The sequence below is a fragment of the Gambusia affinis genome, linkage group LG16, assembly GCF_019740435.1.
Source record: "Gambusia affinis linkage group LG16, SWU_Gaff_1.0, whole genome shotgun sequence".
Lineage (NCBI taxonomy): Eukaryota > Metazoa > Chordata > Actinopteri > Cyprinodontiformes > Poeciliidae > Gambusia > Gambusia affinis.
This window is the reverse complement of record NC_057883.1, coordinates 20438868-20466781: the sequence shown is the minus strand read 5'-3', so window position 1 is coordinate 20466781 and position 27914 is coordinate 20438868. Positions and strand designations below refer to the sequence as shown.

The 27914-nt window shown below is 36.4% G+C and overlaps 3 protein-coding genes across 4 annotated transcripts; 1 reads left to right on the top strand and 2 right to left on the bottom strand.

Moving 5' to 3' along the window:
- Positions 1 to 46: 46 nt before the first annotated feature.
- reep1 (receptor accessory protein 1) lies at positions 47 to 14453 on the top strand. Of its 2 annotated transcripts, none has more exons than XM_044143657.1 (8): positions 47 to 180; positions 3292 to 3364; positions 3449 to 3525; positions 4791 to 4911; positions 5254 to 5367; positions 6435 to 6594; positions 8099 to 8307; positions 11351 to 14453. In XM_044143657.1, exons 1-8 carry the CDS (start codon positions 149 to 151, stop codon positions 11420 to 11422), a joined length of 858 nt encoding a protein of 285 aa, XP_043999592.1. In that variant the 5' UTR covers positions 47 to 148; the 3' UTR covers positions 11423 to 14453. The 2 variants fall into 2 exon arrangements, with proteins under 2 accessions (XP_043999592.1, XP_043999591.1); XM_044143656.1 differs by having other exon boundaries at positions 8099 to 8319.
- A 9-nt stretch (positions 14454 to 14462) lies between these two features.
- Positions 14463 to 16394, bottom strand: mrpl35 (mitochondrial ribosomal protein L35). The gene is made up of 4 exons (XM_044143698.1): positions 16364 to 16394; positions 16005 to 16170; positions 14728 to 14872; positions 14463 to 14645 (listed from the first exon to the last, which is right to left on the bottom strand). The coding sequence occupies exons 1-4, from the start codon at positions 16392 to 16394 to the stop codon at positions 14463 to 14465; spliced, it is 525 nt and encodes a 174-aa protein (XP_043999633.1).
- Positions 16059 to 27366, bottom strand: si:dkey-21a6.5 (laminin subunit alpha-5). The gene is made up of 10 exons (XM_044143654.1): positions 27154 to 27366; positions 24793 to 24966; positions 23331 to 23469; positions 23164 to 23252; positions 22900 to 22963; positions 21405 to 21493; positions 21202 to 21314; positions 19996 to 20152; positions 18760 to 18948; positions 16059 to 16170 (listed from the first exon to the last, which is right to left on the bottom strand). Exons 1-9 carry the CDS (start codon positions 27338 to 27340, stop codon positions 18791 to 18793), a joined length of 1170 nt encoding a protein of 389 aa, XP_043999589.1. The 5' UTR covers positions 27341 to 27366; the 3' UTR covers positions 16059 to 16170; positions 18760 to 18790.
- Positions 27367 to 27914: the final 548 nt, after the last annotated feature.

The window sequence follows — 27914 nt, the reverse complement described above, 5'->3', positions numbered from 1 at the left end:
AACAGTGCCATCTATGGAGCTGCAGCGCCGTCCTGCATGCATCACGTTGCAGCCTGTGTGCGTCCAGACGCCGCCGCCTGTGGACGCGCCTGTCATCTGGAGGAAACTCCTCCCCGCAGACAGCGCGTCCTGTCGCCTTCCCAGCGCAATGGTCTCCTGGATCATCTCTAGACTTGTGGTGTAAGTCGTTTTATTCGTTTTCTGTTTTTTCCTCCATTTCTCTCCGTCTATACCTTCAGCGCTATAGGAATGTAACAGAAACGCGTTTGGAGCGGATCTGAGCCTCTCCGTAACGGTGCAGCGGCTCCCGCAAGCCCCCGCAATCTCCTCCAACAGCCTAATTTAATCAGAATCAAACGCGAGAGCGGATCAGGTGACGGGCTATTAATTTTTCACTGAACAGGGTGTTTTGAGCAGGACTGCAGTTTGGACCCTGAGCAGGAAGCTGAGCCAGGCCTGCAGACCTGTTCTATTTCTGAGGCAGCGCTCAGCAGCCAACAGCTCTTTGTGTTTATCAGGCAGATTTTTACAAACATGACGGAACAACTGAGTTATACATTACACTACTGGGGACGAGTCAGATCATCCGGAGGTGACAGGAGCCTAAAGGTCACTAGTGTTTTTGAACAACAGGAGCGGTCTTTCAGTGTTTGTGTCCCAGATTGGAAGCGGTACAAAGGGGATGGCTCAGTCTTCTCGGGTTACATTGCAACACTTGAAAATGTCTGGGCAGGAAGGATGCAAGTTATCGATTAAAGCTGCAGTTTTTTACAAAAACATTTTTTTTTAATATTTGTTTGCACTGTCACCATGTCATAACAGTACAGGTCGAGACAAATAATCAAGCTCCTCCACCTTCTCCCAGTGCTTCCAGTGCTAACTACAAAACAACCAATCAGAGCCAGGAGGCGGGTCTTAGAACATCCCCTCCCACTTTGTTGCTCTCTGTTAGGCTGCTGTGATTGCTAAGGCTAGTTAGCATTGTCACCGATGTCAGCAGATAAACAGTATTCCCGTATTGGTAAATTGTTTATCTACTATTAGCACATTTAGTAGCAAGTACATGAGTTGATTGACAGCACTAAAAAGTTCCTCCCAGTTCTGAATGGTTGTTTTTCGTCAGAAACGGTGTTTCCTCAGTAGCTTCTCTCACAGATTATTTGTCTCATATTATATGTCACTTTGTAACAAGTATGTAAAAAATTTTTAAAAAATCTTATAAAAGTTACATACTGCAGCTTTAATGAGTTAATCTGAAGTTGATTAATCTTATAGATCAACAAACACTTGATTGATAATCGGCCATTTTCGTACAAACCTGAATTTTCTCTTGTATGTCAAAGGCCAACCATCTTCCAGTTACCTAAAAGGCTAAGATTTTCATAATATGCTGAATTTAAAAAAACCCCAAACAGATAAATGTGGTTTTCTCACATTATTAAACTTAAATAAAGAAACAGGAACCTCTTACTTGGCTGAATAGATAACTCAAGAAGCTTGTGAAATGTTCGAAACAGAACCGCATAAAGTCCATTTCAAAACTGATCTCTATTTGGGCCGTTTCTCTTTACCGTTCTGCCAAGGCCCCGCCGCCATCTTTGTTTCTGCATCAACGGTCGGCTCTGATTAGGAATAACCAGCGGCGCCCTCTGCTGGATGGCAGCCAAACTACAACACTAAAAGAAGGTCTTAGTGGACTTTAATTTTTATTTTATCAATATTTTAAACCTTTATTTAACCAGGTGAGTTATTAAGAACAAATTCTAATGCAGAATAACGACGAATGGAAGATCAAGCAGCTCACTTTACAATAAACAACAAACATTAGCAACATTGTTGAAATCATAAAACAGCAACAGATTGACATTATTAGTTAGTCAGTTAATTTTAATCAAATTAACCATTAATCAACAATTGATAGTAAGTTGATTTATTTCTTGCATCCTTCCTTTGGATTCATGGTGATATTTTCCTTCAATAACTGCAGTTATCATGATGACAGTGACGTGTGAGGAGGATACAAACAGCTGGGTCACCAAGCCTGGAACAGTCCAGAAATTAAATTTAGAATATAAGATCCTGTTACAAGCTGGACCTCCTCAGCTCCGGCTGTTAATCAGAAGAACTGATATTCTGACTCTCCTTGTTCTGTTGATCTCCGTTAACGCGCTGACCAGGCAGGCTGCAAGTTTGTAACGTGATGTGGGTCAGTAACTTGATCTCGTCCTGATCTGTGTCACCAAAACACAACCCTGCGTGGCGGGCAGGTGTTTGCTGCAAATCCAGAGGAATTTCAAGAAAAAAAAAAATCTAATTTTATCTTTCGCCTGCTGAGCAGCTTGCAAAGCCAAATCTGTCATGGGGAAATGTGTCTCTGCTTCATTTGGATTGGCTATATTTAAAGGACTGTTGTGCACAATCTGTTGTTTGACTCAGCAAGAAGCTGAGGAGATATAATGACTGCAACTATTGATTATTTTAGTAATCAATTAATCTGATAAAAATGGGCACATTCAGCATATTTTTTATTTTCTTTTAAGCATTTTTTATAAAATAACTACCTTAAAATATGCAAACCATCATATTATTCCATTCTGTTTTTAAATAAGAAAATTAACATTTTATTGCCTATAAAGTAACATAGGATTCTTTTAGCCTACATTTGATCATTTATAACAAAAGATGCATCGGAAGCTAAAAATAATACTTCTAACAAAAACCTCAGTCATGTCTGCTTGGGTGAGTAGGAATGATCTGTTAATTTTTCAAATTTTAATTGATTTATAAAGGGTGCTTAATAGATTTTATTTTACATAATCTGATCCAGGTGAAGCTAAAATTTCATCCTGATGAGTTCTGAGTTGAACATATTTACACATATTTGTTTTTTCTTTATTTTAAATGTAAAATGTACAAATCTTTGCACATTTTTTACTCAAGTATATGTTGTTTTTTCGCCCAATAGTATTTTTTTTAGATACATCAGTTGGCGATTAATCGATTACTAATTTAGTTGACAATTATTGTGACTAATCACAATTAATGCGATTAATCATTTCAGCCCTAGATATAAGATATTTCCTAAAACTGGCAGAGAAATTAATTCAGTTATTAATCATGGTTGGTGCCTTTTTAAAGGTTGACATGTTAAACCTGAACTTCCCCGCTGTGAGACAGTAAACGATATTTCATTGTACTGCATTCTAATCTGTTTTAAGTTCTGATTTTATATGATTCATTCATATTTGGACTTCATTGTTGGGATTCATTTGAACCATTTCTGTCCTTTAGACTTGTTTTTGGTACTCTATATCCTGCTTACTCATCTTATAAGGCTGTGAAGACAAAAGATGTGAGAGAATATGTAAGTACGGTTTCAGAAATAACTAAATCTGGTCTGTACACTGCTGCTCTGTGTGACTGAACATACTTTCCTTTGGTTTTTCAGGTGAAATGGATGATGTACTGGATAATATTCGCACTTTTTACTACAGTGGAGGTGTTTACAGATATGTTTCTTTGTTGGTAAGTCGGTTCACAAAGATACGCAGTTTGTTCTCTTACTGTCTGAAGTTAAATCAGATCAAACTTCTCTTGTTTTGGTATGTTAGAATTACTAAAATTATTTCTATTTGCTAAGCGCCACAATAATGAGAGAGGTGTCATTAATGTCTTCAAAATTAGACTATAGGTGTGAAAGCATCGTTATGCTAGCTCTGTTTAGCTAGTTTAGTCGAACTGCAGCTCGTTTGTCGAGAAAGTCCGGTTTGTTTGAGTAGATGTGAATGCAGATACCGACCAAAAAAAAAACTAGTCCGGCTAAAAACCCAGGTCTGTCCGGTTAAAGTGAACTCTAACAAGGTTCGAATACATATGTGAATGTCAAAGCAGAAAGTCGGACTACAGCGCAAGGCATTCTGGGTAAATATACAAAACAAATCCAGCGGGATTAACGCCTCGTGTTCTTCTACAAAAAAAAAGAGATAAATCCTTCAACCGCTAAAATCAGTTGCTACTCTATTTTTATTGACATTTCGTGGAGAAGGAAGTTGAACTCATGTCTTTTTCTGAGGTTTTCATGTCGTTTAGGTCAGTGGGTTTTGGTGCAGCGCCCCTACTGGCGAGAACGGGAACAGTTTTTTCAAACGGATAACAAAGTGAGAAAACATTTACTAACTGCGGCAAAATGTGAAATAAACATTGCAAATAAATACAAACTCTTATCAATGGAGAAAAATTATCCGTACACATGAACTGTCGGGACTCTGTACTCCTGGTGGCATTTGTGCCAGTACGCAAAATGGCGACAGCAAAAGTTGGGATAAAACAGCAGGATCATTTGGTTTTTCAATAATAATTTTGTTGAGTATTCATTATCCAATTGATGTTCATTATTGCAATGCAATACTTGGACCTTTTTGAATTCTGCACCTAAAAATCAACCAAAGTATATAAAACTAAGAAAAATAAAGAATGTTTAGCTAACAATAACTAATGAAAATGAACAAATACGCTTTAACAGCAAATTAAAACTAACTAAATTAGTCAAACTATAATGAAATACCCAAAACTATTACAATTCTGAAAATGTCCCTAATAAAGCCGGGTCTGTCAGCCGTAAAAAAGTGTATGTAAACATTTGACTTTGAAAAAGCAATAAAAAAAATAGGAATTATTAATATATATATATTTTTTTTACAAACTTCTGGTTTTAACTGTATTTAGCTGAAGTAATTAAGTCTAACAGTTTAAAAGTAGTTTTTGACTGAACACGGGTTCTGTCCTTCCAGGCTTCCTTTCTACTACGAGCTGAAGATAGCCTTCGTTGTGTGGCTCCTGTCGCCGTACACCAAGGGCTCCAGTGTGCTGTACAGGAAGTTCGTCCATCCCACGCTTTCCTCAAAAGAAAAGGTGAAGCTTCTTTCCTCTATCTTGTTTTGTTTTCTGCTGTATCCTGTAAAGTTCACAGATTTTCAGCCTGCAGGCTGGGAGGTTAAGTGACTGAGAACAAAAGTGCCTTTATGCCAAGTTTCTTTCCCACTTTAGCCGTTAAAATGTGTTTGCTGATGGAGTGAGAGGAAATGTCACGCTGCTTTTCCACTTCTGCTGCGCTTTTTCTCCCCTCAAGGTACCTCAGGAAACAGATAAATTGTTTTTCTCAGGATCAGAAATGGCAGCAGCTGAGTGATGTGATAACGAGGGAAAATCTGCAAGTGTGATTTTTTTTATTTTTTACATTTTTGTTATTTTAAGGACATCGATGAGTACATCTGCCAAGCAAAAGACAAAAGCTACGACACACTGGTGCATTTTGGGAGGAAAGGACTGAATGTTGCAGCCACAGCTGCAGTTATGGCTGCTGCAAAGGTAACACACATTGCACAGACATAGTTAGCGTTAGCTGAAGGGTAGAAAAACACTGCAAAAAATGCACAAAATGTTACCAAGTAATTTTAGTCCAGATTCTAGTGCAAATATCTTAGTTCACTTGAAATAAAACAAAAACTAACAAGGAACTTATTAGAAAATGATAGAAGCTTGTTTCAAATAAATAATCCCTCAAATGTTCTTGTTCAACTGGCAGATTATTTCACTCATAGCATGAAAAAATGTGTTGTTTTAAGTTAATTAATCTAGAAGTGGATCTAATACTTCTTATCGATATTAAGGATTTTTAAAAACTTAAAATAGACTCCTATCTCTTACTGAAAAGTTACTTGTAAGTTAGTTTTGTCTTATTTCAAGTATACTAAGATAATTACATTAGAAAATACTTGGCAAGATTTATTTTTGCAGTGTTTTCTACGGAAGCTGAAAGCGGACATTTTCCACATATACGTTTCCAGATGGTTTTCCCGAGATAAGTAAATGTTCAGCTTTCTCAAGATAAAAAGTTAATTTCATCTTGTGAAAACAAACTTTATTTTGACTCGTTATCTTAAGAAAACAGAAATTAACTCGTTATCTCACAAAAATCTGAATTTTACTCGTTAATTTCATAAAACAGAAAATATCTTGAGATAAATTAATCACAAGAAAACAAAATTAGTTTTTTGAGATTAGGTTTGATTTCTCGAGATTAACTTGTTATTTCAAGAGTATTTCCTTATGGTTTTCTCAAGATAGAATTAATTTCCTGTTTTGTCAAATGAATCAGTAGAATTCCTTTTTTGCGAGATAAAGAGTTAATTTTCATCAGTTTTCTTAAGATAACGAGTTAAAACAAAGTTTGTATTTACAAGATGATTTCAATCACTTTGAAATTAACACGTTACCTGGAGAAAACCATCAGGAAAATGTAAACATCCGCTCTCAGCTTCTGTCGATTTCTGACCTTCCTGATTTAATTTACCTACGTCAAACAAAAAGCCGTTAAACAGTTATGCATTGATATCTACTGGAGTTAAGCAGAAAGCCTGATGTCTCTGATTTAGGGTCAAGGCGTTCTGTCGGACAGATTACGGAGTTTCAGCATGCAGGACCTGTCGTCGTACCAGTCTGACCCGAACCAGACCGGACCCAGCGCCGCCCAGCCCGCCGCAGCTCAGCACCGAACCAGACCCATCATCCGCAGCAAGTCAGAGAGCCACAAGGGTGAGACGGTCTAAACGCTCTGATGCTTTTACAGGATCACAAACTGGTTTAAAGCTCCCACAATGCTCTGCTTCAGTATTCACAACCTGTGATTTCTAATCGCATCTTAGAGGCACTATGAATGCTTTATTATGTTTTTTAAACCATTATCTTTACCACAATAGTACTACCAGAGGTGGATAGAGTACCAGAAAATTGAACAAAAGTAAGAGTCGCACTGCTTCAACAAGTTTTTACTAAAGTTAAAGTAAAAATGTAGGTGGTAAAAAAGTCTGCTGACCAAATTATCAATCACTTAATATAAAAAAATTACATAATCAGACCAACAAGAATGTAAAGTTTAAATTTTGGTATTTTAAACACAAAAATGACAACAATTCATATAAGTAGCAAAAACTAAAATCAGGCCAAAGAAAATCTTTCCAAATCAGTTTCTTTCAATAAAAAACTCTTGAAACTTTAACGAAAACTGCAGCTTTGTGTCTGAGTGAGGTGAGTTTATGGTTAAAACTTGTTTGTTCTTCATTCAGTGGGTAGAAAATACAGAAATTTTACTCAAGTAAGAATAGAAATACTTCATTATAAAATTACACAAAGTACAACGTCGTAAAAATACTCTTAAAAGTAAACAATTTTCAAGACAGTTACTTAAGTAAATGTAATTGAGTAACTCAGAGTTACTACCCAACTCTGAGTACCGCAAAAGTCCATAACCTCCACCTGCTTTTATTCTTCTTGCTGAAACAATCGTGATAAATCAATTATTAAAATAATCGTCAACTAATTTAATAATCGATTTATCTTTAACGGGAGTATAAAGATTCAAAAACATAAATATGCTGAAAGAAACAAACTCAGAGCAGCAATAAGCTGAAATAGTTTGCAGAAGTTGAAGTGAATGAGATCTTTTTAGGAAATCACTGCATTAGATAAAATGGAGATGAGGAACAAAAATAATACTGAACACACTGCAAAAAATAAAATATTACCAAATTATTTTGGTACAAATACCTTAGTTCACCAGAAATATGACAAAACTGACTTACAAGTGACTTTTCAGCAAGAAATAGGAGCTTATTTACGTAAATAATCCCTTTATACTGATGAAAAATTATTATTTCCGTCAGTAAATAATAATTTTTTACTTTTTTAATCTATATTAAAAGAATATTGACATAAAACAAGCTTTTATATCTTGATGAAAAGTAGCTTGTAAATTTGTTTGACCTCATTTCTAGTTTACTAAGCCATTTGCACTGAAAACTACGACTAAGACCTTGGCAGAATTGTGTGTTTTTGCAGAGCAATAACAATTTTATGCTAGTTTGTGCTCCAACAATTTGCTCTCTGTCTTATTATGGTTTCTTCCAGTGGTTTTTCTTATTATCTGAGCTTTTAAGTCTCCACCAAACACAGAAACCAGTTCAGTGGCAGTCGCCCGATCCAAACCCGACTTTCATCTGATTGTCATCCTTCCACCAACGTCTGTTTTTCCACGGTGCAGATTTTGACATGAATGAATATGAGGTTCTGGGCTTGGAGCAGTTGGACTCTGCAGAGTTTCTGGCTCTGCCCCAGTCCGACCCGCTCTCTGCTCCCGCTCCGCCCGCCAGTCCTGCAGCTCAGGAGCAGACTGAGGACGGGCCGGGGAAGGAGGCGCAGGCCACGTCGAGCTCCCCACAGCTCAGGATGAGCAAGAGGAGAGCTCCGGAGGTACGCAGCCTGGTGAGCGCGGCTGCTGCCTGACGGCAAACCCAGATGGGAACTACGAGCCGGTCCAGGTGGAAAAACAAAGGAGGAGCACATTTACACCAAAAAACACAGAAACGCTTGGATTTAAAAAAAATAAAATAGCATGGAAATTTCTGAGTTTCAAAAGTTGAAACACACAAAAAAAAACCCTGAGTGATTTTGACAAGAATCTCAGAAACGTTGCAAAAACTTTGAAAATTTGGAGATTAATCTCTGAAATTTTCAAGAAAAAACTTGGAAATTTCTGAGTTTGGAAAGTTCAATATTTACTCTGACAATATCAGAAATTAATAAGTTTAAAAGCCTCAACTTTTTATTTTATTTTTTTTCCCGTCCCCTCCAGGGGGTCTTTTTGTGGGCTCTAGTGTCCCTTCATACACAAGTAGGCTGACAGGAAGGGGGAAGGAGAGAGGGGAAGACATGAGGGAATCGAACCCGCGCCGGCCAGGTCGAGAACTCAAGGCCTCCAGATGTGGGTCGCCCCATCCCCTACGCCGCCACGGCACGCCCAAGCATCAACTTTTAAAACTCAAAAAATTTCCCAAGTCAAAAATGTTTTACTTCTGAAACTCAGAAATTTGCAAAGTTCTTTTCTAGAAAATTTCTAAGATTAGTCTCAAAATTTAGATTTTTTTCTGGCCAAGTTTCAACTTTTCAAGTTTGAACATTTCTAACCGTTTTTATAGAAAATTTCTGAGATGCATCTTAAAATTTCTTGGTTTTTCCAGCAAATGTTTGACTTTTCAAACTCAGAATTTTTTTATTTTTTTCTAGATAATTTCAGAGATTGATCTCCAAATATTAGAAAATAAATTTTCAACTTTTCATACTGAAACATTTCTTAGTTTTTTCTAGCAAATCTTTGATGTTTCAAACTCCAAAATTTCCAAGGTTTTGGAAAAGATTTAGGAGATTAATCTCAAATTTCTTTCAGTTTTTCCGTCAACTTTTCAAACTTAATAATTTCCACATTTTTTCCAAAACATTTCTGAATTTTTTTCTAGCAAATTTTGGATTTTTCAAGTTTTTTTCTACATCTCTATGTTTTTTGTATAATTTTTTTTCAAGCTCAGAAAATTTCAAGGTTTTTTTCCAAAATATTTCTGAGATTAATCTAAATATTTAAGAGTGTTTTGGTGGAAATTTGCTCCTTTCTTTTTCCACGGCCCTGATGCCTCGTTGTACTTTAACACACTAACTTCTGCAGCTGCATCTTGAAGCGATCCTCTCGGTCCAAAAGTTGGTCTGCTGAGTGCCGCTGTTCAGAGAATCTCTGCAGTAACGCACTAACCTCGTATGCATTTACATCGATTTAAAAGCATCAGCTATCGCTCATGTTTGGAAATGTGGAGGGGGAAACAAGTATTTAACAAGTCAACGTCTTTCTCAGTCATTTTGCTGAAAATCCTCCCCAGTTTATAAAAATGTGCTGTTTTGTTTAACAGCCTTTTACTGTGATGCTCTTACCTTCTGGTCATGTCAAACTCAAGGCTCAGGGGCCAAACCTGGCCCGCCTTAGCTGTTAATGTGGCCCTCTAGATCAAACCTTTACAACCTAGAGACATTTTTGCTTTTAGTCCATCTAAACAACATTTGTTTAGAGCCAGAAAAGCTACACGAAGCAAATTAGCTTATTTAGTTTAGCCTATTTGACGTGTTTGGCTTTTATAAAATGCTCTACGTCAGACTCTAAACCAGCTTTTTCTTCAGCAGTGGAGTCTTGTGCAGTGAGCTTTTGAAGAGGTTGGGTGTAAAACGTTGTGTTTGCTGATTCCAGGTTATTGGCTTTTAGAAACGTTTTCTTTTGACTCTTCTGTCAGTGACCTTGTGAGACGAACCTGGTTGTAGCTGGATTATGATGGAATTATGCTAATCCTGGCTCCAGATTATGACTCCCATTGACTTATTCAGAAGTTTGTGGTGAAGAGAGCTCTTTGCTGTTTCTGATCATAAAATGCTTCTTGGTAAAGTGAAACTTTTACCCCATTAAACATAAATTTACTGAGGAAAATATTGTTTTGTTCCATACGGTTTTCCCTGCTTTCTAGTAGAAAATTGCAGTAGATTTCTGATGTGAAGTGCCTGCCGCTGTTTTATCCAGCTAAATAATATAAACCTCATGCTTTGTGGAGTGGAGTGACATTTATTTAGTATGGAGGCTGAAAGACAAGAGTCTGAATTGAGACTTTTTAAATAGATATCTTTATTAGATTTTTACTTTGTTATTGGAAGGTATTGCCTAAACATTTTGTCCAGAAATAGTCAGCTGAAAAGAAACATCCTTTTTAAAAACTCAAATCTCAGAAAATGTTCTGACTTTTTTAACCTTTTCAACCATAATGTAAGCATGAACTATAAACAAATGATCTTTTTTTTGTTTATTTATTTATTTTTGTTGGAATAGGCTTGTAGATCCAAAACTTAAAATGTTTTTTTGAATGTTTTTCTTGTTACATGAAAAGCAAATTGACTGACTGAGTTGGTCTGATTGAAGAAAACTGAAACAAATATTTTCTCTTCTCTTTGATTTAGGTCAGTCTTCATTTGAAAACACTTTCTATATGTAGCTAAGTTTTAATATAGCAACAAAAAGCAGACAAGGTGTACAATGAGTAGATGTTACCATGACAACAGAAGCACACCAAAAAGCTTGGAAAAGATTATCATTTGTCGCATCTAACATTTTTATAAGTAGATTTTGATGTAAAATTTATCTTTTGATATCCTAATTTATTCTTGAATTGTAGTCGAAGGCCACAAGAATCAATCCAAAGGCCGCAAATGGCCCCCGATCCCTACTTTGAACACCTTTTGACCTAAAAGCTTCAATTGACTTCAAAGATTTCTGTTATCAACTGAAACAGTTTGCATAAGTCTAATCTCCTATTTGATTTTACACATAAAAACAATAAAATGAGCCTTTTTTTTCTGAGCTTCATGATCCAAAATGGCGGCGGCAGCTTGGCCCCGTCTGATCACACTCCGTCTGCCTCTGTGCTTCCAGCCTCCTCTTAGAGTCCTGAGGCCTCTCACAAGATCCAGGAGTGCTCTTTCTCCAAACAACGAAGCCATGTGAAGCTGTCTCCTCCAGCTGCCTTCGCTGCAACGAGTAAAAATACCGAATGGCCAGAAGCTCCACAACTGAAGCAGCCCTGCTTTGGAACGCCGTTTTACCAAAGTGACCTACGAAGACCCCTAATTCACAGCATAAATATATATATGTATAAACCCCAGTGGCTCATGATGTTAAGAGGAACGAGGTTTGGTCGCTCCATGCTGACAGACACTTTGCATTTAAATATGTATTTATGTACAGTTTGCGTACTTTGTCTCATGCTTTTGGTTGTTTTATATATCAGAGGTGGTTGCATGTGTGTTCCTCGTCATTGTTCTTAGTTTTTACGAATGTACTTTAGAGGAAATCATCACCATGGAGAAGGAACGAGACTCAAGCCGAGGCCTCAAACAAACACTGCTTTTGTTTTGTTTTATGTATTGTGATTCACAAAATTATCCATGCTTTCATCATCCACTTATCAGACGTTTACCTCTCTCTTTCTCTCTCTGTGGGCCTTAAAGAAACAGAAACTCAAAATTATTTGCACTATGTCAATAATATACATCACTGCCCTCAGACAAAGTTGTGGCTCAGTTTTCTTATCAACTATTACTTTTAAGAGTTTGATTTCTTCTGTCTGTGCTTCACTACAATCACTTTGGTTTCTAAAGACTGGATATTTCTAAAAAGATTTAGAAATTTAAAGGTGACTTATTATGAAATATTCACATTTTGCACGTTTTTATGCTTCCATTTGGGTTTCAACTGCTTCTAAAAAGAAAAAAATACTCCGCCATTTTTTGGCAATAACTTAATATTTTTCAATGTCTGGAAAAGGAGCCGTTTCAGAAACCTCCCCATTTTTAAGTCACATTTGCGCCATGCTGTTACCTAGCAACCCCAGCCAAGCCCAGCCCTGTGACCTAGCAACCCCAGCAGAACTCCAGATTAAACTCTCATATTTTCAGAATGATTACATGATACATGTTTTGTGTCACCCATAGATCTATCCTGACCTGTTCAAGGAAGCATAATAGGTCACCTTTAAGACTGAAAACTGCTAAATGACGTGAATTTTTATTTTTTTTAATCACTTATTGCTGTTGACTGAGCAGCTCTTAACACTCTGGTTGTTCCTCCTGGTGACCTGAGCCGCTTTTTTTTGTAGTTTATTCACTGAGCCCGAACCTGATTTTCACTGTGTTGGTGTGCAGTAATCTTACATGGTTGCATCTACATCTTTTAAGGAGGTAAAAAATAGAAAAAAAAGAAGAAAAACCCCCAAAAGCTTCTCAGGTACAACTGTTCTGTTTACATCATTCATTCTGATATTGTAGATATACTTATTACGCACATTAAACTGTTATTTCAGTGGATTAAATTGTGGAAAAGAAGCAGGATGTTTCTAATCATGTCAGTGCAGTCAGTGTTAGTGTTGGAGGTGATTTCCATACATTAAATTTAACGCTCAAGCTTTCTGCATGATATTAATTTTTATGAACATTTAATGATTTTATGTGAAGCCACTCTGGTTTAGTTTCTCTGTAGACACATAAAATATAATGTATTTGGTTGTACTACAGAAAAATCTGCATCCTCAGACATTTAGAGTCATATCATGTGAAAAAATGAGGACACCCCGAAAAATTATTTCTTTGCTCTAAAAGAAGAAAAAGTACATTGTTTTTCATAATAAACACAGGGAAAAAAATCCACCAGGAGCTCAATGAGATCCAGATCTGGGCCAGCTTGCTTCATTACATTCAGTTCCTTCGTTTTCAGTCAGTTCGTTGTGAATTTCCCGGCATGTTTTACTTTAAATTTTTCATGATGAGTTCAATTGGGTTGAGCCGGACATTTTTTGGTTTATATCAAAAATATCCTCTGTACTTGTATCCAAATACAGGGTTTCAGGTGGTTTCAAAACCCCAAATTTAAGACTATTATGAATGGAATTTAAGACCAGGACAGAAATTTACGGACGTCGTCCAGCCAATAAATTTTGCATCTACCTATGATAGCCACAAATAGCTAGCTACTTAACTAGCGAAGATATGCTAGCAGAGAAATGTCGCTAACCTCAACCGTTACATAACGTGTTGAAAACGATACAGAAAGTACAAAAAGAGAAATGTTGCTTTTAATATCAACAGTACCTGCTGTAGATTCTGAGAGGTTTTTGAAGACTTATTTTAGCATCTTGAAAAAAGTCCGATTAGACCTTCTTTTAGTGTTGTAGTTTGGCGGCGCTGGTCATCCTTAAGTCGAGCCGTTGATACAGAACCAAAGATGGCGGCCAAAGCAAAATGGTGGAAAAAACGGTCCTAAAAGAGTCCAGTGTTGGATAAATAAAGTATTTTATGCGGTTGTTTTTAAATATAAACAATCAACGAGCTCCTTAAGTTTAACATTAACAGTGCTTATTCAGCCGTACAGCATGACGGACAGCGTATAATTAAAAAAAAAATTGCTTTTTATGTTATTGGCCACCAAACTCTTGACAAAAGGGAAAACTCAGGTCTTTACACAAATGACAGCTTATGAATTAATTATTAGTAGATCATTAGGATCAATAAACCTTAGACTAACCCAACTGATCGCTTGCATTCATATGAGACCTCTTCCCCATCAAGCTTGCAGCGCTTTCATTTCTTTTAATATTTATTTTTTTATATTGATAAAACCTGAATAATATCTAAATGTCCCAAAGTTAAATTTTAGCAAACACAGGCTTCAGCAGGGTGTCCTAATTTATCCATGACTGTAAATCCAATTCAGTCCTTCAATTTTTCTGGCAGGCCAGAATGAAATATTTCTTCAGTAACTAATTGATGTCAATTCAAAATAAAAAGCAGAAGGGTGATGACACAATTCATAACTGTTGATTTATGACTCCAAAAAACTTCATACACAATAATAAAAAAATATACAGCACATTTGATGGTTGTCCAGTTTTCTTCAAAGAACAAGTATGAGATGTTTTAACTTTAAGTTTTATTTTATGACAACAATATGGATGTTTCATATTATTACATTTGGGATTAGACCATTATTTTATTCAGAGGTTGACACGGTCGTGGTACTTCTGATACGGATCATTAAGGAACCAGTTTCTGCGTTTCCAGTAAGAAGAGGTCATTTTGTCCAGGAGTCTGCATTGAGTCTTGTTACAGAAAACAATTTCCCTCAAGCGCTTTCGTCTGGCAGGTAGCTTCTTCCACAGCTTCTTCTTGTACCCAGCCTGATCAGAGGGCAAGAACTCTTTGTTAAATGCAATTTAAGCAGAAACCAGAGATTCTGACAGGTAATAAAAAATGGCACACCTTCCGCCTGATCCAAAGGCCACAGTGCAGCCGCATAAACCGGTCGGTCACCGCGCTTACTGTTTTCCTCTTTCCTTTCTTCATGCTGAAATATGTCAGGTTTCTGCAGGGTTGCCAGGTCAGGCTGGGAACCAGAGCTGAAACCCTGAAACAGCACACAGAAATGTTAAGTAAAATAGAAAAGAACCAAAATTTGAAAGCTTTGGAAAATATCCAGATGTCACTTTTTGACACAAATATGCAACTTTTCAATCTTTAAATTTCTTACTTCATAATACTTTATAATTCAATAATTTATGCCTTTCATCATATAAAAACTTTACCTTTTTCTTGCAAATTTGCAACTTTGAGAAAATATTTAATTTTTTATGGGAAGTGTTGAATGTAGATCAGTGGAAGTAAATAGCATGGTTTTTCCAAAACCACCTAAAAACTGTCTATTATAAAACACTAATACCAGGAATATTAGATTTAAGAGAACAACTGAAACTTGACAATTGAAGACAAAACCGTTTTTAGTCACAACTACCACAGACAGATTGAGCAGGGAGTAAACAATGCATCATGTTTTTCAGGTGAGAATTTGTTACTCTAGTCTGATGTCTGCAGATTAAATAAACAGCATTTCCTCACAATGTTTTTCTCTGTACATTTATCATGATTTTCCCTCCTTCTGAATCAAATAAATAAACATCTTACTTAACATCTTTCCATCCAACAAATGTAACTTTGTTTTTGGGCTACATGATTGTGAGAAACGTGACTGGTTGTCCTCATTTGATTATGTGGAGAAAAGTGAGACTTTCTGCTGCTTCCATTCGCTTGTGCAACACAACCTAACAATAGCTAATCGCTATGAACTATTCACAGCTATTGAGAGAAATTGGACTGCTGACATTTTATCTCTTCTCTTTGCAGTTGTGAGGAATAAAATGTAGAATGTCCTCAATATGGAGGTTTACATCCCTCTGTAAGGGTGCTGGTTAGTCAGATTTACAACCAGAAGGTTGTAAATTCTTCTTTTCTTTGAATAACTCTCCATAAAATGTCAACTTTATGAGCTAAAAAGCTTATGACTTTGCAACCAGGTGGGTGTGACACATTGATTAAAGAGTTCCGACTTTCAGATGTAACGTCGTCAGTCTTCGGCTGTGATCTCGGATCCCCTGTGCCTATTTCTTTTTTACACGCATTTCTCTATTTTGGTAATCAAAAATTAATATAACTATCGTGAAATACAAAAACCGCGTACAAAATCGTAATAAAAAGACGGTTACCGCTGCAGGAGGGTGTAGCAGGGCGTCTGAGCCGCAGTAGCCCGGACGGGAGCGCAGACAGCGGCTGTAACTGTTCTGTAGAGAGGCTGAGCCCGGTTGAACCCGGAGAGCTGACGGATCTGAGGAGAACTGGTTCCTACAGAGCGGGATAGAGGTCTCAGCAGCCCTGGTACAAAAACGGAGACACCATAAAACATAATGGGGTGGAAAAAGCAGAGTTTCCCCACTTTAGTAATCACCGGAACGTCCAAGCTAACCGGGTCAGACCACAAAGTGTTTCCTAAAATAACATTAACAACATAAAATCGACTAATTCAACACAAAGAGAAACAACAAGAAGAAAAACGTCAAAAACACACCTGACAACCTTCTAACCATCGCGGCCGCCATGTTTTCTTCTTTTCTAATTCCTACTTACGGTGTCCTACTTGGGCAAATTTCTTTCGTTCGATTGTGAAGTTAACCTTCATGCTGAACATCACTGCCCCCTAGCGTTCAGTGCAGAACACTTGCAGTTATTTACAGAATCTCCAAAACGTCTCAGTGAGTATCTGATATTTTTTTCCTTTTATCCTGCACTGAATTACTTTCAACATAAAAGTATTGGGGTCACTGAGAAAAAAATCTTCTCAGAATTTTGAATTTAATTTCAGAATTTTGAGATTACAGTCAGACTTTTGGATTTTTAGTAGACTTTCTTAATTTTCATAAATTGTCAACAGTTATTTATTAGTATTTTACTTCCCTGCTGCTATGCTTTTCTATAGTCCCTTAGTCCAGAGTTTCTGAAGTGCAGTTTTTTTTCTATGGACTCTCGTATTTGAGTATTTTCAGAAGAATTTAACCCCAAACTTTCAGACATTCATGCATAAAAACCTCCTAAACTGAAGGGATCTTCAGACATGTCATTACTAGCACAGAAACAAATTGTTTTTTGCTTTATTGATGCAAAATACCAGACAGAAAAACAAAATTGCAGCATCATTAAGCTGATTTCTGAAGAGCCGAAGCTGCAATATTTTAAATGATAAACTGAAAACTGAGCTGTTTATCAAATGTATGTACATATTTCCTCAACTTCATTTGTCTTCTTTTGTCCCTTTCAAATAGGTAGCTACAAAACATAAGTAAAACTAGAAAATTAGAGCATCCAGAATACAATTCCCTTGAAACGTACCAATAAAAACCACAAAAACTAGAGAAATGTCAGGCTCATAAAGTGGAAAATTATCCCATGAGCTTGATTTGTTTATTTAATTATCCTTTTATCACAAAAAAGAAATCCCTGACTCTTATTAAATTTAAAAAGAAATCCAGTTTTTGCTTGTGTAAAACCTTGAAAGCAGCTTCTGTTTTCTGAAATCCTCTGTTGATCTTTTGATTTATTGACGGTCTCCTATGGAAACATTCCTCTGCAGACATGCTTATCTGATCTTCAGATGCACTATTTGTCACAGTCTTTGGATGAATATTTAGATCTGCTTCCCCAGAGTGTAAGAGTTCAGTGCTGTGGGATTAAATATGTATTTTTTGACAGAAGTGTTTATGGGTTGTAGCAGTGATGGTTATTCAGATAGCAGAACATATTTTCATCTTGAACCTAGTGTGTTTCTCTTATTCTGACTTTTTATAGATAAAGTTCTGAGTTTGTTCAGTATGTGTGCAAAAAGTCATAATTTCTAGACCGAGAACAGATAAAAATCAAATTAATGTTTTATTTATTTTACTTTTAAAACCCACAAATGAAACATCCAACATAATATACATCAAAATAAGCAAATAAACAGCAATCAGCAGATAATTTTCCAAAGGAAAAAACAAGCCAAATATAAAGACACAAAATGTTTTTACAGCACACTGAATGCATCCAAACAGCTGGATGAGGGATAAATTTAACTGAAGCAAACAATGCCTTTATTATTCTCCAACAATGAAATGAAACTGTGTAAAAAGTTCTTTCCATAATAAAAAAACATGGTTTCCACCACATTTTAAAGCAAAACTCCAATTATCCAACATTAAAGTACTTTAAGAGGCTGTTTTTCTCAGTTAAACAGTTTGTAAAAGATGACATCACAAATCCCAGAATTACTCACCTCTGTTTGTTGCTCTCTTTTTAGGTAATTAACGCGTTTTCAGGCACCAGTTCAGAATTTTAAAGGTGACCTATTATGCAAAATTTACGTTTGCTCTCTGATTTGGATCTCAACTTCTTAAAACAGTCCACACCCTTAAAAAAAAAAAAAAAAAAAACTAAACAAAAAAAAAGAAACACCCAGCTGTGTCTGGAAAATTAACCATTTCAAAAACATCCCAATTCTTTAGACACAAAGGGTGCTGCACCATTACCTAGCAACCCCAGCAGAATTCCGCTCGTCACCTAGCAACCACTTCTGATCAACTTGTTTTACTGCTGCATGCGCTGTACAATGGCTGCTGAAAAAGACATTTTTTGTTGTCGACTTACCATCATGTAACTACTTTCTGCCTTCTTGCTGGTTGTGCGGGAGGCTCTGCTAATACTTTTCAAAGAGGTATGGTTGTATAATTGCGCATCTGTTTGCAGCCATTTTCATATATGACTGCAAATGTTGAGCTGATTTGAAAGTGACAAGAGGACCTAAAACAGCTCATAATAGGAAGAACTTATAGCAGACTAAAATCTCACTATCTAAGAATGATTTTATGCAAAAAATGTAATGAACATGTTTTGTGTAGCCCATAAAACTATGCTGAAGGAAGCATAATAGGTCACCTTCGAAGTTACAGTTCAGTTTGGAAAGGATTCACCAGCCGGCATAGACTGGTTCCGTGTCACAGGGCAGGCCGTAGTACCGACCCTGAGGTCGCTCTTTGCGTAGCAGAGGAGCCCGGGCGACCGCCAGCTCTCCATCAGAGTCCCGGCGTCGACGAAGAACCAACAAAATGATCAGGAGTAAAGCCACTGAAGAACAGAGACAGGAAGTGATCAATCAAAGACTGCACTGATGTTTCAGCATGACTCTGATTATTCATTATGTTTTAACTTCTAACAGCTGACTGTGCCACAGAAGATCCGATTACGTATGAAGATAAAACAAGAAAGGAAGAAATGTGTTCTGATTTCACCACTTCCTCCTGAAAGTTTAAATGTTTTTCTGTGTGTGCATATCAAAACCAGAACCAATGAGTTATAAAAAAAAACCCAGTTCCATAAGAAAAACACAAACCTAACATATACTAAAAATAATTTAGAGACCTCTCAGATGTATTGAAAGTTGGGCTGGGTGATATCACTAAAAAAAATATATATATCTGATTTTAATAAATTTTTTCCTCTTTCTTTTCTAAAGAGGAAATTACAAAAAGTGGCTTTCACTTCAATTATTCCTTCTGTGAATTGCAAGATGAAGTTTTAAGGAGAAGCTATGGGAACGTTTACTTAATTATAATAGTCATAGTTTTAACAGAATAAAGATGCAATTTTACCAGAAGAACACATTAACATCAAAATTACAAGAAAATTGTTGTTTTAATGAGAAAAAAAGTTTGTATAATAAATTTTATTATTCATGTTGAAGTTCTCATAAAATTACAACTTTATTCTGGTGATATATTACTACGAATGTATTCTTGCACTATTATAATTTTATTATTGTATTAAAAAATTGTAGCAGCTTGACCCTTATACTTTGTTGTAGAGTTGACATGAATTCAAAGTTCAAATAGAAGCTTGGTTTACCAAGTGTATGTAAAACATGTTGGTAAACGAAGATGGCGGCCCGGGCGCGCTCACATCACACCTTACTGTGGAAACCCAACGGGTACATTAGTGGGGTAAAAAAAAAAGTCCAGATTTAAAATAATAATAATAATAATAATAATAATAATAATAATAATAATAATAATAATAATAATAATAATAATAATATTCTTCGAAAACAAAAAATAGATTAATTTAAAGCAGCTTCTTTTTCTAACTTCTGTCTTTTTGTTCAAACCAACCACTCACCGCCCCCTCCGATGACCAACAGAGCGATAGTAACCGGCGCCAGTTCACAGGTGTCCCCTGCTTTCCTGAAGAACGTCTCCATGCAGTAACCCGGAGCCGTGCTGCCTTTGGGGCAGAAAGCATCGCTCGGACACTGAATGGGGTTCACGTCGGGGCTCTGAAAGAACAACCGCTCTGTCATACAGCGAAGGTATTCTGCAGACGCTTCAGTTGCCTGGGAAGTGGGAACGTGGAACTGGGTTTGACGTCACGTAACAGCGTTCTCGAGGATCTCTCCTGATTGGACGAAATTAACTTTAACCGTTCGACTTTTTTCTTTTTTTAAATATCGCTAGCTTACTTCGCTAGCATCGGACTTTTCTTTATCGTTTTTTAGTTTCATGAGTTTGCTGTTGTAACTTAGGATATCAGAAGACTTATTAGCACTTAAATATATAACGGCAGGAAGATTAGCCGGTCCAACAATAGCGGTTCTCTTCCTTCCCGCCTCTCTTAACACAACATCCGGTTACATTTTCAAAATAAGACCATAAATCACACCGTTTCAATAAAAAAAACAGTAATTTTTCAAAGTTGATTTTAAGCAGGGCGGGCTAAATGCTGATAACCTTTTGGTTAATGAAATAATGTGAAACTGACATAAGAAGTTTTAAAAAATAAATAAAGATATCAAAAAACAATCAAAAAGTAATATAAGCCTTAAGACAAAGAAATTGTATCATTAAGTTCTTGTTTTCTTGTTCACATTTTTTAAAGCAGTCACCCCAGATGATTTCTGCAAGTTCCTGAAAGAGTTCTGCTGCTGGAAGTAGCCAGTGTTTCTTTTTTAGAAACGGCAACTTTGAATTGGCAGAGTACCCTTAATCTAAAAAGTCGGAATTTCAACATGGCGACGCCCATAAACATTATTTGCAATCGCTCTTACAAACAAGTTTAAGCTTTACTTTCCATAAACAAACACAATTTTTTTTACTTTTTCAGTTTAGAGTTGCAAGTGCTACATGCAACATTGATTTTTAGACTGAATTTTTCATATGTGTTTTATAAGATAAATATGTTTATAAATATGTGAGAAGCAGCCATATTGAAGCACATGCAATTGACTTTTCCAACTGGGGAGTCCGAATTTCCCAATTTTGAGTATAACTAGACACAGCATTTCTTCCAGTTCAACCATTGTTTGTTCTGAGAGTGTGCAGCGCTCACAGGGCAGTAGTGGTTCTCAGGGCAGAGGTCACAGCTCTCCTGACCCCAGAGGATCTGGTAGAAGCCACTGCTGCAGATTTGACACATCGTCTGATGGGGAGCTTTGTGCATGCCTGTTGAAACCAAACTGGATTCACAACAATTCCTCTGTTTTTTGTTGGATTTTTTAAAAACAAACTGCAGGAAAATGCTAATGTGAATACCTGGTCGGCAGGGGGTGCAGTCTTTAGCAGCGGTCTGGAGAGCTTCTGTTCCTCCGGGACACATCGGGCATTGTGTGCAACCAGACGAACTGCCGACAGAAGGAAAGATGCTTAAGGTTGTTTAAAAAATGACCCCAACTGGACTTCAAGGCTCCGATAAGTAAGACCGAAGATGGGTCTCCACTACTCTGCAAAAACAAAAAAAGAAAACAGTATTTTTGGTCCAGTTTCTACAGAAAATATCTTAGTTCACTTGAAATAATTCAGAACTAAGTATCTTTCAGCAAGATTTAGAATCTTGTTTTAAGTCAATAACTCATTATTGATTTAAAAAAAAGATGATCAGATTATTTAATTCAAAACAACATTTTCCCATACTATAATTGAAATAATCTGCCAGTGGTACTAGTGGTTTTTTAAAATCAATATTAAGGAATTCTTTACTCAAAAAAATAACTCATATCTTGCTGAAAAGTTACTTTATGGACTGGGGTTGCTAGGTAACAGGGCTGAGTGCAAGTACGGTTGCTAGGTAACGTCGTAGTGCCTGTTGAATGTGACTAAAAGATTGGGATTGTTTTGAAACGGTTCATTTTCTAGACACCAAAAATGTTAACTTAGTGACAAAAAAGGCTGGGTGTTTTTTTAAGTACTAGAAAGGGTTTTAGAAGCAGTAGAAGAATGGAAGAATAAAAACACTAAAAATGTGAATTATGCATAATAGGTCCCCTTTAAAGATGCATTTGTTTCCAACAAATGGAATTGTGACCAGGTTTTTGTTTGGTTTCTGGGGAAAAAAAACCCAGATACGTTTTGCTAAATCTGAAAAATATTTGAATAGATTAAAGTGTAAAGCTAATTAGAAAAGAAAGTGGGTCATGCTGTGAGTGGAAATTACTCTGAGGGAAAAGTTTTTCTTCTAAAGAAAGATTAACAAAAAAAAAACAATGCAAGTGTCAAAATTCTCCTGACTTTAAAGCTGTTTTGATCGAAGAAATGATAATCCATGTGCAGAACCTAATTAGTCATAATGATCCAGTCTACTTTGCTTGACCGTGTTTTATTCAGCAACTGAACGCACCACTGTGCATAAATAAACAAAAAAGCACAGAGCAAATAAAACACACAAAGTTCTTTGGAAACGCTTTGGGAAGCTGAAAAAGAATTTCTCTGCAGAATCTCAGACAGGAAGCTTCTTTCAGAGGCCGAACTACAAGTCACCGAGACGAGATAATACACGGCGCTTTGATTTTTATGCAGTAAATACTCAGAGCCCCAGCTGTGTGTGGGTGTGTGTGTGTGTGTGTGTGTGTGTGTGTGTGTGTGTGTGTGGTCGCAAACACAGCCATGGGATGGAAGCATGTGATGTTCAATTTAGAGGTTGGATAACTGATTATTTTTTCCCCTTTTTGCACAAAAACAGACAAACATTTGACCATTTTGGGTCCTAGTTACGGAACAAAACAAACAAAAATATAAAATGAGAACAAGTTACTTGCAGAAGCTTCCCTGGGGACATGGTGTGCAGGAAGTGGAGCCGAGCTTTGATGCAAACAAACCTGAAAGCAGAAGGTGGAAAATAACAAATGTGAGTCACAGTTTCTATCTGATTTTAGATTGCAGTGTTGTAAACATGTTTTCCACATATTTGAGCTGGGTTTTGACGTGAATCTGTGTGTTTTTCACTTCTTCATATTGATTTTCTGTCACTGATTTATAACACAGGAATGACTTTCAGATAAAAATGTAAAACACATACCTGGGGAGCAGCTTGTGCAGCTTTCTGCAGCCGTGTTGTTGTTGAAGGATCCTGCAGGGCAGGGGTGGCACAACGGGCTCCCGGTGAAACTGGAAGGAAGGAGAAAAACATGCTAAAGGATAAAAAATAAAACTTTAGGGGTTAGTTTTAGAGATATGAGGTTTTACTTTGTGTAGGAGCCCTGACTGCAAGCCAGACACTGCTGCTGTCCTGCCAGTGGCTGATGGAAACCTGTCTTGCATGGAAGACAGGCTCCAGGAAATAGACAGAGCCCAGGATCAGGGCAGCACGTACACAGCAGCGTGTCTGAAGAGGCAGAGAAAAAACTTAATTTAGGGAGAAACCTCCAACAGCATGACAGGGCTGTTGAAGATAGGAAGAGAAGAGTAGTAAATTTAATGCCAAAATATTTCTGAGTTTCAAAAGTAAAAATTTGCTAGAAAAACTAAACAATTTTTTAGATTAATCTCAGAAAATTTTAAGAAAAATAACTGGACATTTTTCAGTTTGAAAAGTTGAAACTTTGCAAGAAAAAACTTTGTTCAAAAGTTAAAATTTGACTTTCAGAAATTTAACATTTCTGATTTTTCTGGAGAACTTGCTACAAATTTGCTACAAATTTAAAAAATCAAAAATTTTCTAAAATATTTTAGAAATTCTAGAAAATATCTGAGATTAATCTACAAATTTCCAAGTCTTTTTCTAGAAAATTTTTGAGATTAATTTTGCATTAATATTTTTGTTTTTCTAGAAAATGTCCAACTTTTCTAATTGAGAAATGTCCATGTTTTTTCTAGGAAATTCCTGAATTTTCTTTGGCAGAAATGTACTACTTTATTTTTTTTATGCATAAAATGGCCGTTATAGAGAACTGAGACGGCAAACATGTTACAAATGTAGAAGGAGGCGGTGGACTATATGGATTTCTATATTTTGTGATATTATTGTGACAATAACAAGGATTATGATGACAAAAAATTATTTTTACGTTTTTGTACTTTCATTTGGGATTCAGCTCCTTCTAAAATAAAAGAAAACCACTGCTTTCGAGTAATAAGTTAATGTTTTTTTAATATCTGGAAAGTGAGCTGTTTCAAAAACCTCCCAATTGTTAAGTCACAATTTGTGGGTGCTTAACCGTTACTTAGCAACCATAGCTGAGTCCAGAGTCGTTACCTAGCAACCCAAGTGGAGCTCCATTTTGTTTAGTCAGCTGGTTTTATTGCTGAATGTGCTTCACAACAACTACTGGAAAGTGTTTTGTTGTTGACTTACTGTTAAAAAAAATGTTCAGAGACAGTTGTGTATCCATTTGTTGCCGTTTTCAGCCACGGGGGGCGTGGCCCCTTAAGTAGCTCAAAATAGGCAGAACTGAGCAGACTAAAATCTGATTTTAGTCTTATTTTGGTGTAAAAAGTGTAATGAACATGTTTTCTATCGCCCTATGACCTATCATAACCTGTTCGAAGAAGCCTTTCAGGTCATTTTTAACACAAATAACAGAAACTTTTCATGAAAACAATAAGAAATGTTTCTCGATAAATGTTAAACGATATAATAATTGCCCACTGTTAGTAGGAGGTCTGAAAAAAGCAGACGACTGATATAAATTCAGAACCACTGACTCACTGTTGTCGTACTGTGACCCCGGCGCACAGGCCTCACAAGTAGAAGCGTTGAAACTGAAGCAGCCTGGGGTGGTGCTGCTGAAAATCACGGGTGTTGGAGTCACAACGGTGGCATTCTGCACCACCGTGGTGTTCATCACAGCAGGGGCGAGCGTGGTCTGGCTCTGCACCAAGCCTGAGGGAGGAGAACCCGGTCATCCATCCGCAAACAGCTGTCTGACAAGACCAGTACATGAATACCAAACCTATAAAACCCACAGGAATGATGTGGACTGGTCTGCATCATTCACATCTGGAGGCTAAGCCCAGCAGCCTGATCTTCAATAAATGACCAAAAATCTACTCAGTAAAACTTAGCTTTCAATATGTTATCGCTAGTATTTCTATAAACTTTTTGTTGTTGCTGTACTTACTGTTGCAGTCAGACACGTTTCATTACTGTGGTTTAGCCACGCGTAACGCCACAGGATACGATGCTTTACTTGCCTTGTTATTTACAGTTCTAAGATTATAAACTACTTTCTGGTGAGCTAAATGTTTAGCTTCAAATTAAATATTTAGCTAGCTAATTAAATATATACAAACATATTTAGCTTACTAAATATGGAGCTAGCGAAATACAAATTTAGCTTCTTAAACTTGCTATCTAAATATTTTGTTTATAGCTAAATATTTAGCTTGTGCACTAAATATTTTAGTCTAAATATTTAACTGGCTATCTAAATATTGAAGTTGAAAATAAATATTTTGCTTACTAATTAAAGATTTTGGATTGTAGCTACATATTTAGCTTGCTGACTAAATATGTAGCTTCCCATCTTAATATTTATTTTTTACATAAATTTTTAGTTTGAAGCCAACTATTTAGTTTACCAACTAACTAGTTAGCTTCTTAAAAACATGCTTAGCTTCAAAGTAAATACATAGCTATATAGCTAGCTATTTAATTAGTTTGTCTGGAGCTAAATAGTTAGCTTACATACTTCTTTTAAGCTAAACTTATACCTTGCTAACTAACTCACAGTTAGCAAACTGTTGCTAAATGTAGACTTTATAAAAAGATATAAAGAAAGTATGACTTTGAAAAATAAATCATAATTGTTTTTGCTCTTATGACAGGCTAAATAACAAAACATATTCCTGTTTATTTTTCACTGTATAACTTTACAAATTGCACAAAGTGAGCATCTTCAGACCCAAACCATGAAAATCCAATTTTTAAACAATAATCAGAAAGTTACGGTGGCCCTGAGGTACAAAACACTACAACATTAACAAAAATGCTACAACATTAACAAAAACATTACAACATTAACAAAAACACTACAACATTAACAAAAACACTACAACATTAACGAAAGCACTACAACATTAATAAAAACACTACAACAATGAAGAAAAGGACAACGTTTCAAACTTTTTGATGTGAGTATTTAATTGTTTTGGGGAACAATAATGACATTTGATACAGCTGGTACATACCCTTTCCGTTTTCGTTAATGTTGTAGTGTTTTTATTAATGTTGTTGTGTTTTTATTAATGTTGTGTTTTCGTTAATGTCGTAGTGGTTTGCACCTCAGGGCCACCATAGAAAGCAGACTCTCTTTACTCACCATAGCTGTACTAAAAATCTATCAATTTTGTCTCTATTTAGCTTGGTGAAGTTGGCTAAATGATTGCAGTTAGTTTTTCTTTTTTCATTTTTGTTCCTCATCTCATGTCCCCCTGAAGAGCTCAGGCGCCCCCAGGAGGTCCACGCCCCACACTTTGAAAAGCCCTGACTTAGACTAAAGATGACTCGAGCTCCATGATAAATGGCCAGATTTAACTTTACCGCCCGGATAAATGTTTGTGGTGAAAAACTTCCGTATGAAATCCATCCTGCGTGCCAAAGTGGAGGCAGCAGGTAGAAACGCAAACAGAGCCATATTGTGGCGCTAATCACAGAAGGCATGTGCTTAAGTGCTTTCTTGAATAGGAGCCACCATCCTCATAAAATTCAATTATTCAGCAGCGGGGAGTCATGTGATGGTCAGAAACCTCCAAAAAATATTAAAGCAATTGTAAAAACGACTGAAAGATAAGAGCGTCTATGGGTATAAAGTTATTCTACTGTGAGTAAAACAAAAGAAAATGCTCCAACTATGCAGTTAGTTGAATAACATTGTGATTAAAACCTAAAAAGAGTCAGTTAAAATAGTTTTAAGCAAGTTATAAAAGGAATATCTGAAGAAATATTCGCAACAAAATCAGAGTTTTGTAGAATCTGGATTAAATTATTTTGTCTCCGAATCTAGAGTTTCATTTATTTTTCTTTCAAAAATAATCCGCTGCTTTCTCCCCCTGTTTTGCTGAAACTCACCGATGAAACAAGCGGCGGTGAGGGCAGAGAGGAGCCGCAGACGGTCCATCCTCTTGCGGGTCAGCCCGAACCTCCAGCCTGGGTCTGTCTGCAGCATCTCATCCCGGAGAGGCTCTGAAAACACCAGAGCCTTATTCAGCCAAGAATCCGCTCTCTCATCGCTGTCATATGACAAAATGCGCGTCATGTGATTTTACTTTGGAGGTTAAAACCGAGAGAAAACGGGCAGGAGCCGGAGCTGCTGCAGTTACAGGGAGCGGCCAGCAGGGGCGCCGCTGCCCAAAAAGACACTCAAGAATTCTTCTATTATTTATGTTTCATTTTATTTATTCACGTCAGTAATTTCTTACGTTGAATATTACTGTTTCAGTTAATTATTTATTGTTTTAAATATTTTTTCATTTACACCATCCATTAATTATATGACATATTTTTATTAGCATCAGTAATTTACTATGCAATATCTTTAAATAATCATTTATGTAATTTATTTAGATCAGACATCCAAATATTTAATTTCATATTATTTTCCACAAAAGTAATTTATTATGTAGCATACTTGTTATTTACATAAATTATTCCCAATGTTATATATTTCATATATGGATCCATAATTCTTCATCCAACCCTGTTCAGATCAAATCAGATATTCATGTTGTATATTTTATGTTTATCTCTTTTTTAATTTTTTAAAACATTTTTCTGTTTATTTCATGTTGTGCAAAACATATTTTATTCATTTCAATCATTTATGCTGCAGA

Coding starts and splice junctions, on each gene's coding strand:
- reep1 (XM_044143656.1), top strand. CDS start 149: ATGGTCTCCTGGATCATCTCTAGACTTGTGGT. Junction 3,526..4,790: donor ACAGATATGTTTCTTTGTTG/GTAAGTCGGTTC, acceptor CTGTCCTTCCAG/GCTTCCTTTCTACTACGAGC. Junction 5,368..6,434: donor CAGTTATGGCTGCTGCAAAG/GTAACACACATT, acceptor TCTCTGATTTAG/GGTCAAGGCGTTCTGTCGGA.
- mrpl35 (XM_044143698.1), bottom strand. CDS start 16,394: ATGGCGGCCGCGATGGTTAGAAGGTTGTCAG. Junction 16,171..16,363: donor GATGGTTAGAAGGTTGTCAG/GTGTGTTTTTGA, acceptor TTTTTGTACCAG/GGCTGCTGAGACCTCTATCC. Junction 14,873..16,004: donor TGCTACACCCTCCTGCAGCG/GTAACCGTCTTT, acceptor GTGCTGTTTCAG/GGTTTCAGCTCTGGTTCCCA.
- si:dkey-21a6.5 (XM_044143654.1), bottom strand. CDS start 27,340: ATGACGCGCATTTTGTCATATGACAGCGATGAGAGAGCGGATTCTTGG. Junction 23,253..23,330: donor AGTCAGGGCTCCTACACAAA/GTAAAACCTCAT, acceptor CCTTCCTTCCAG/TTTCACCGGGAGCCCGTTGT. Junction 21,494..22,899: donor CCCCAGGGAAGCTTCTGCAA/GTAACTTGTTCT, acceptor TTCTGTCGGCAG/TTCGTCTGGTTGCACACAAT.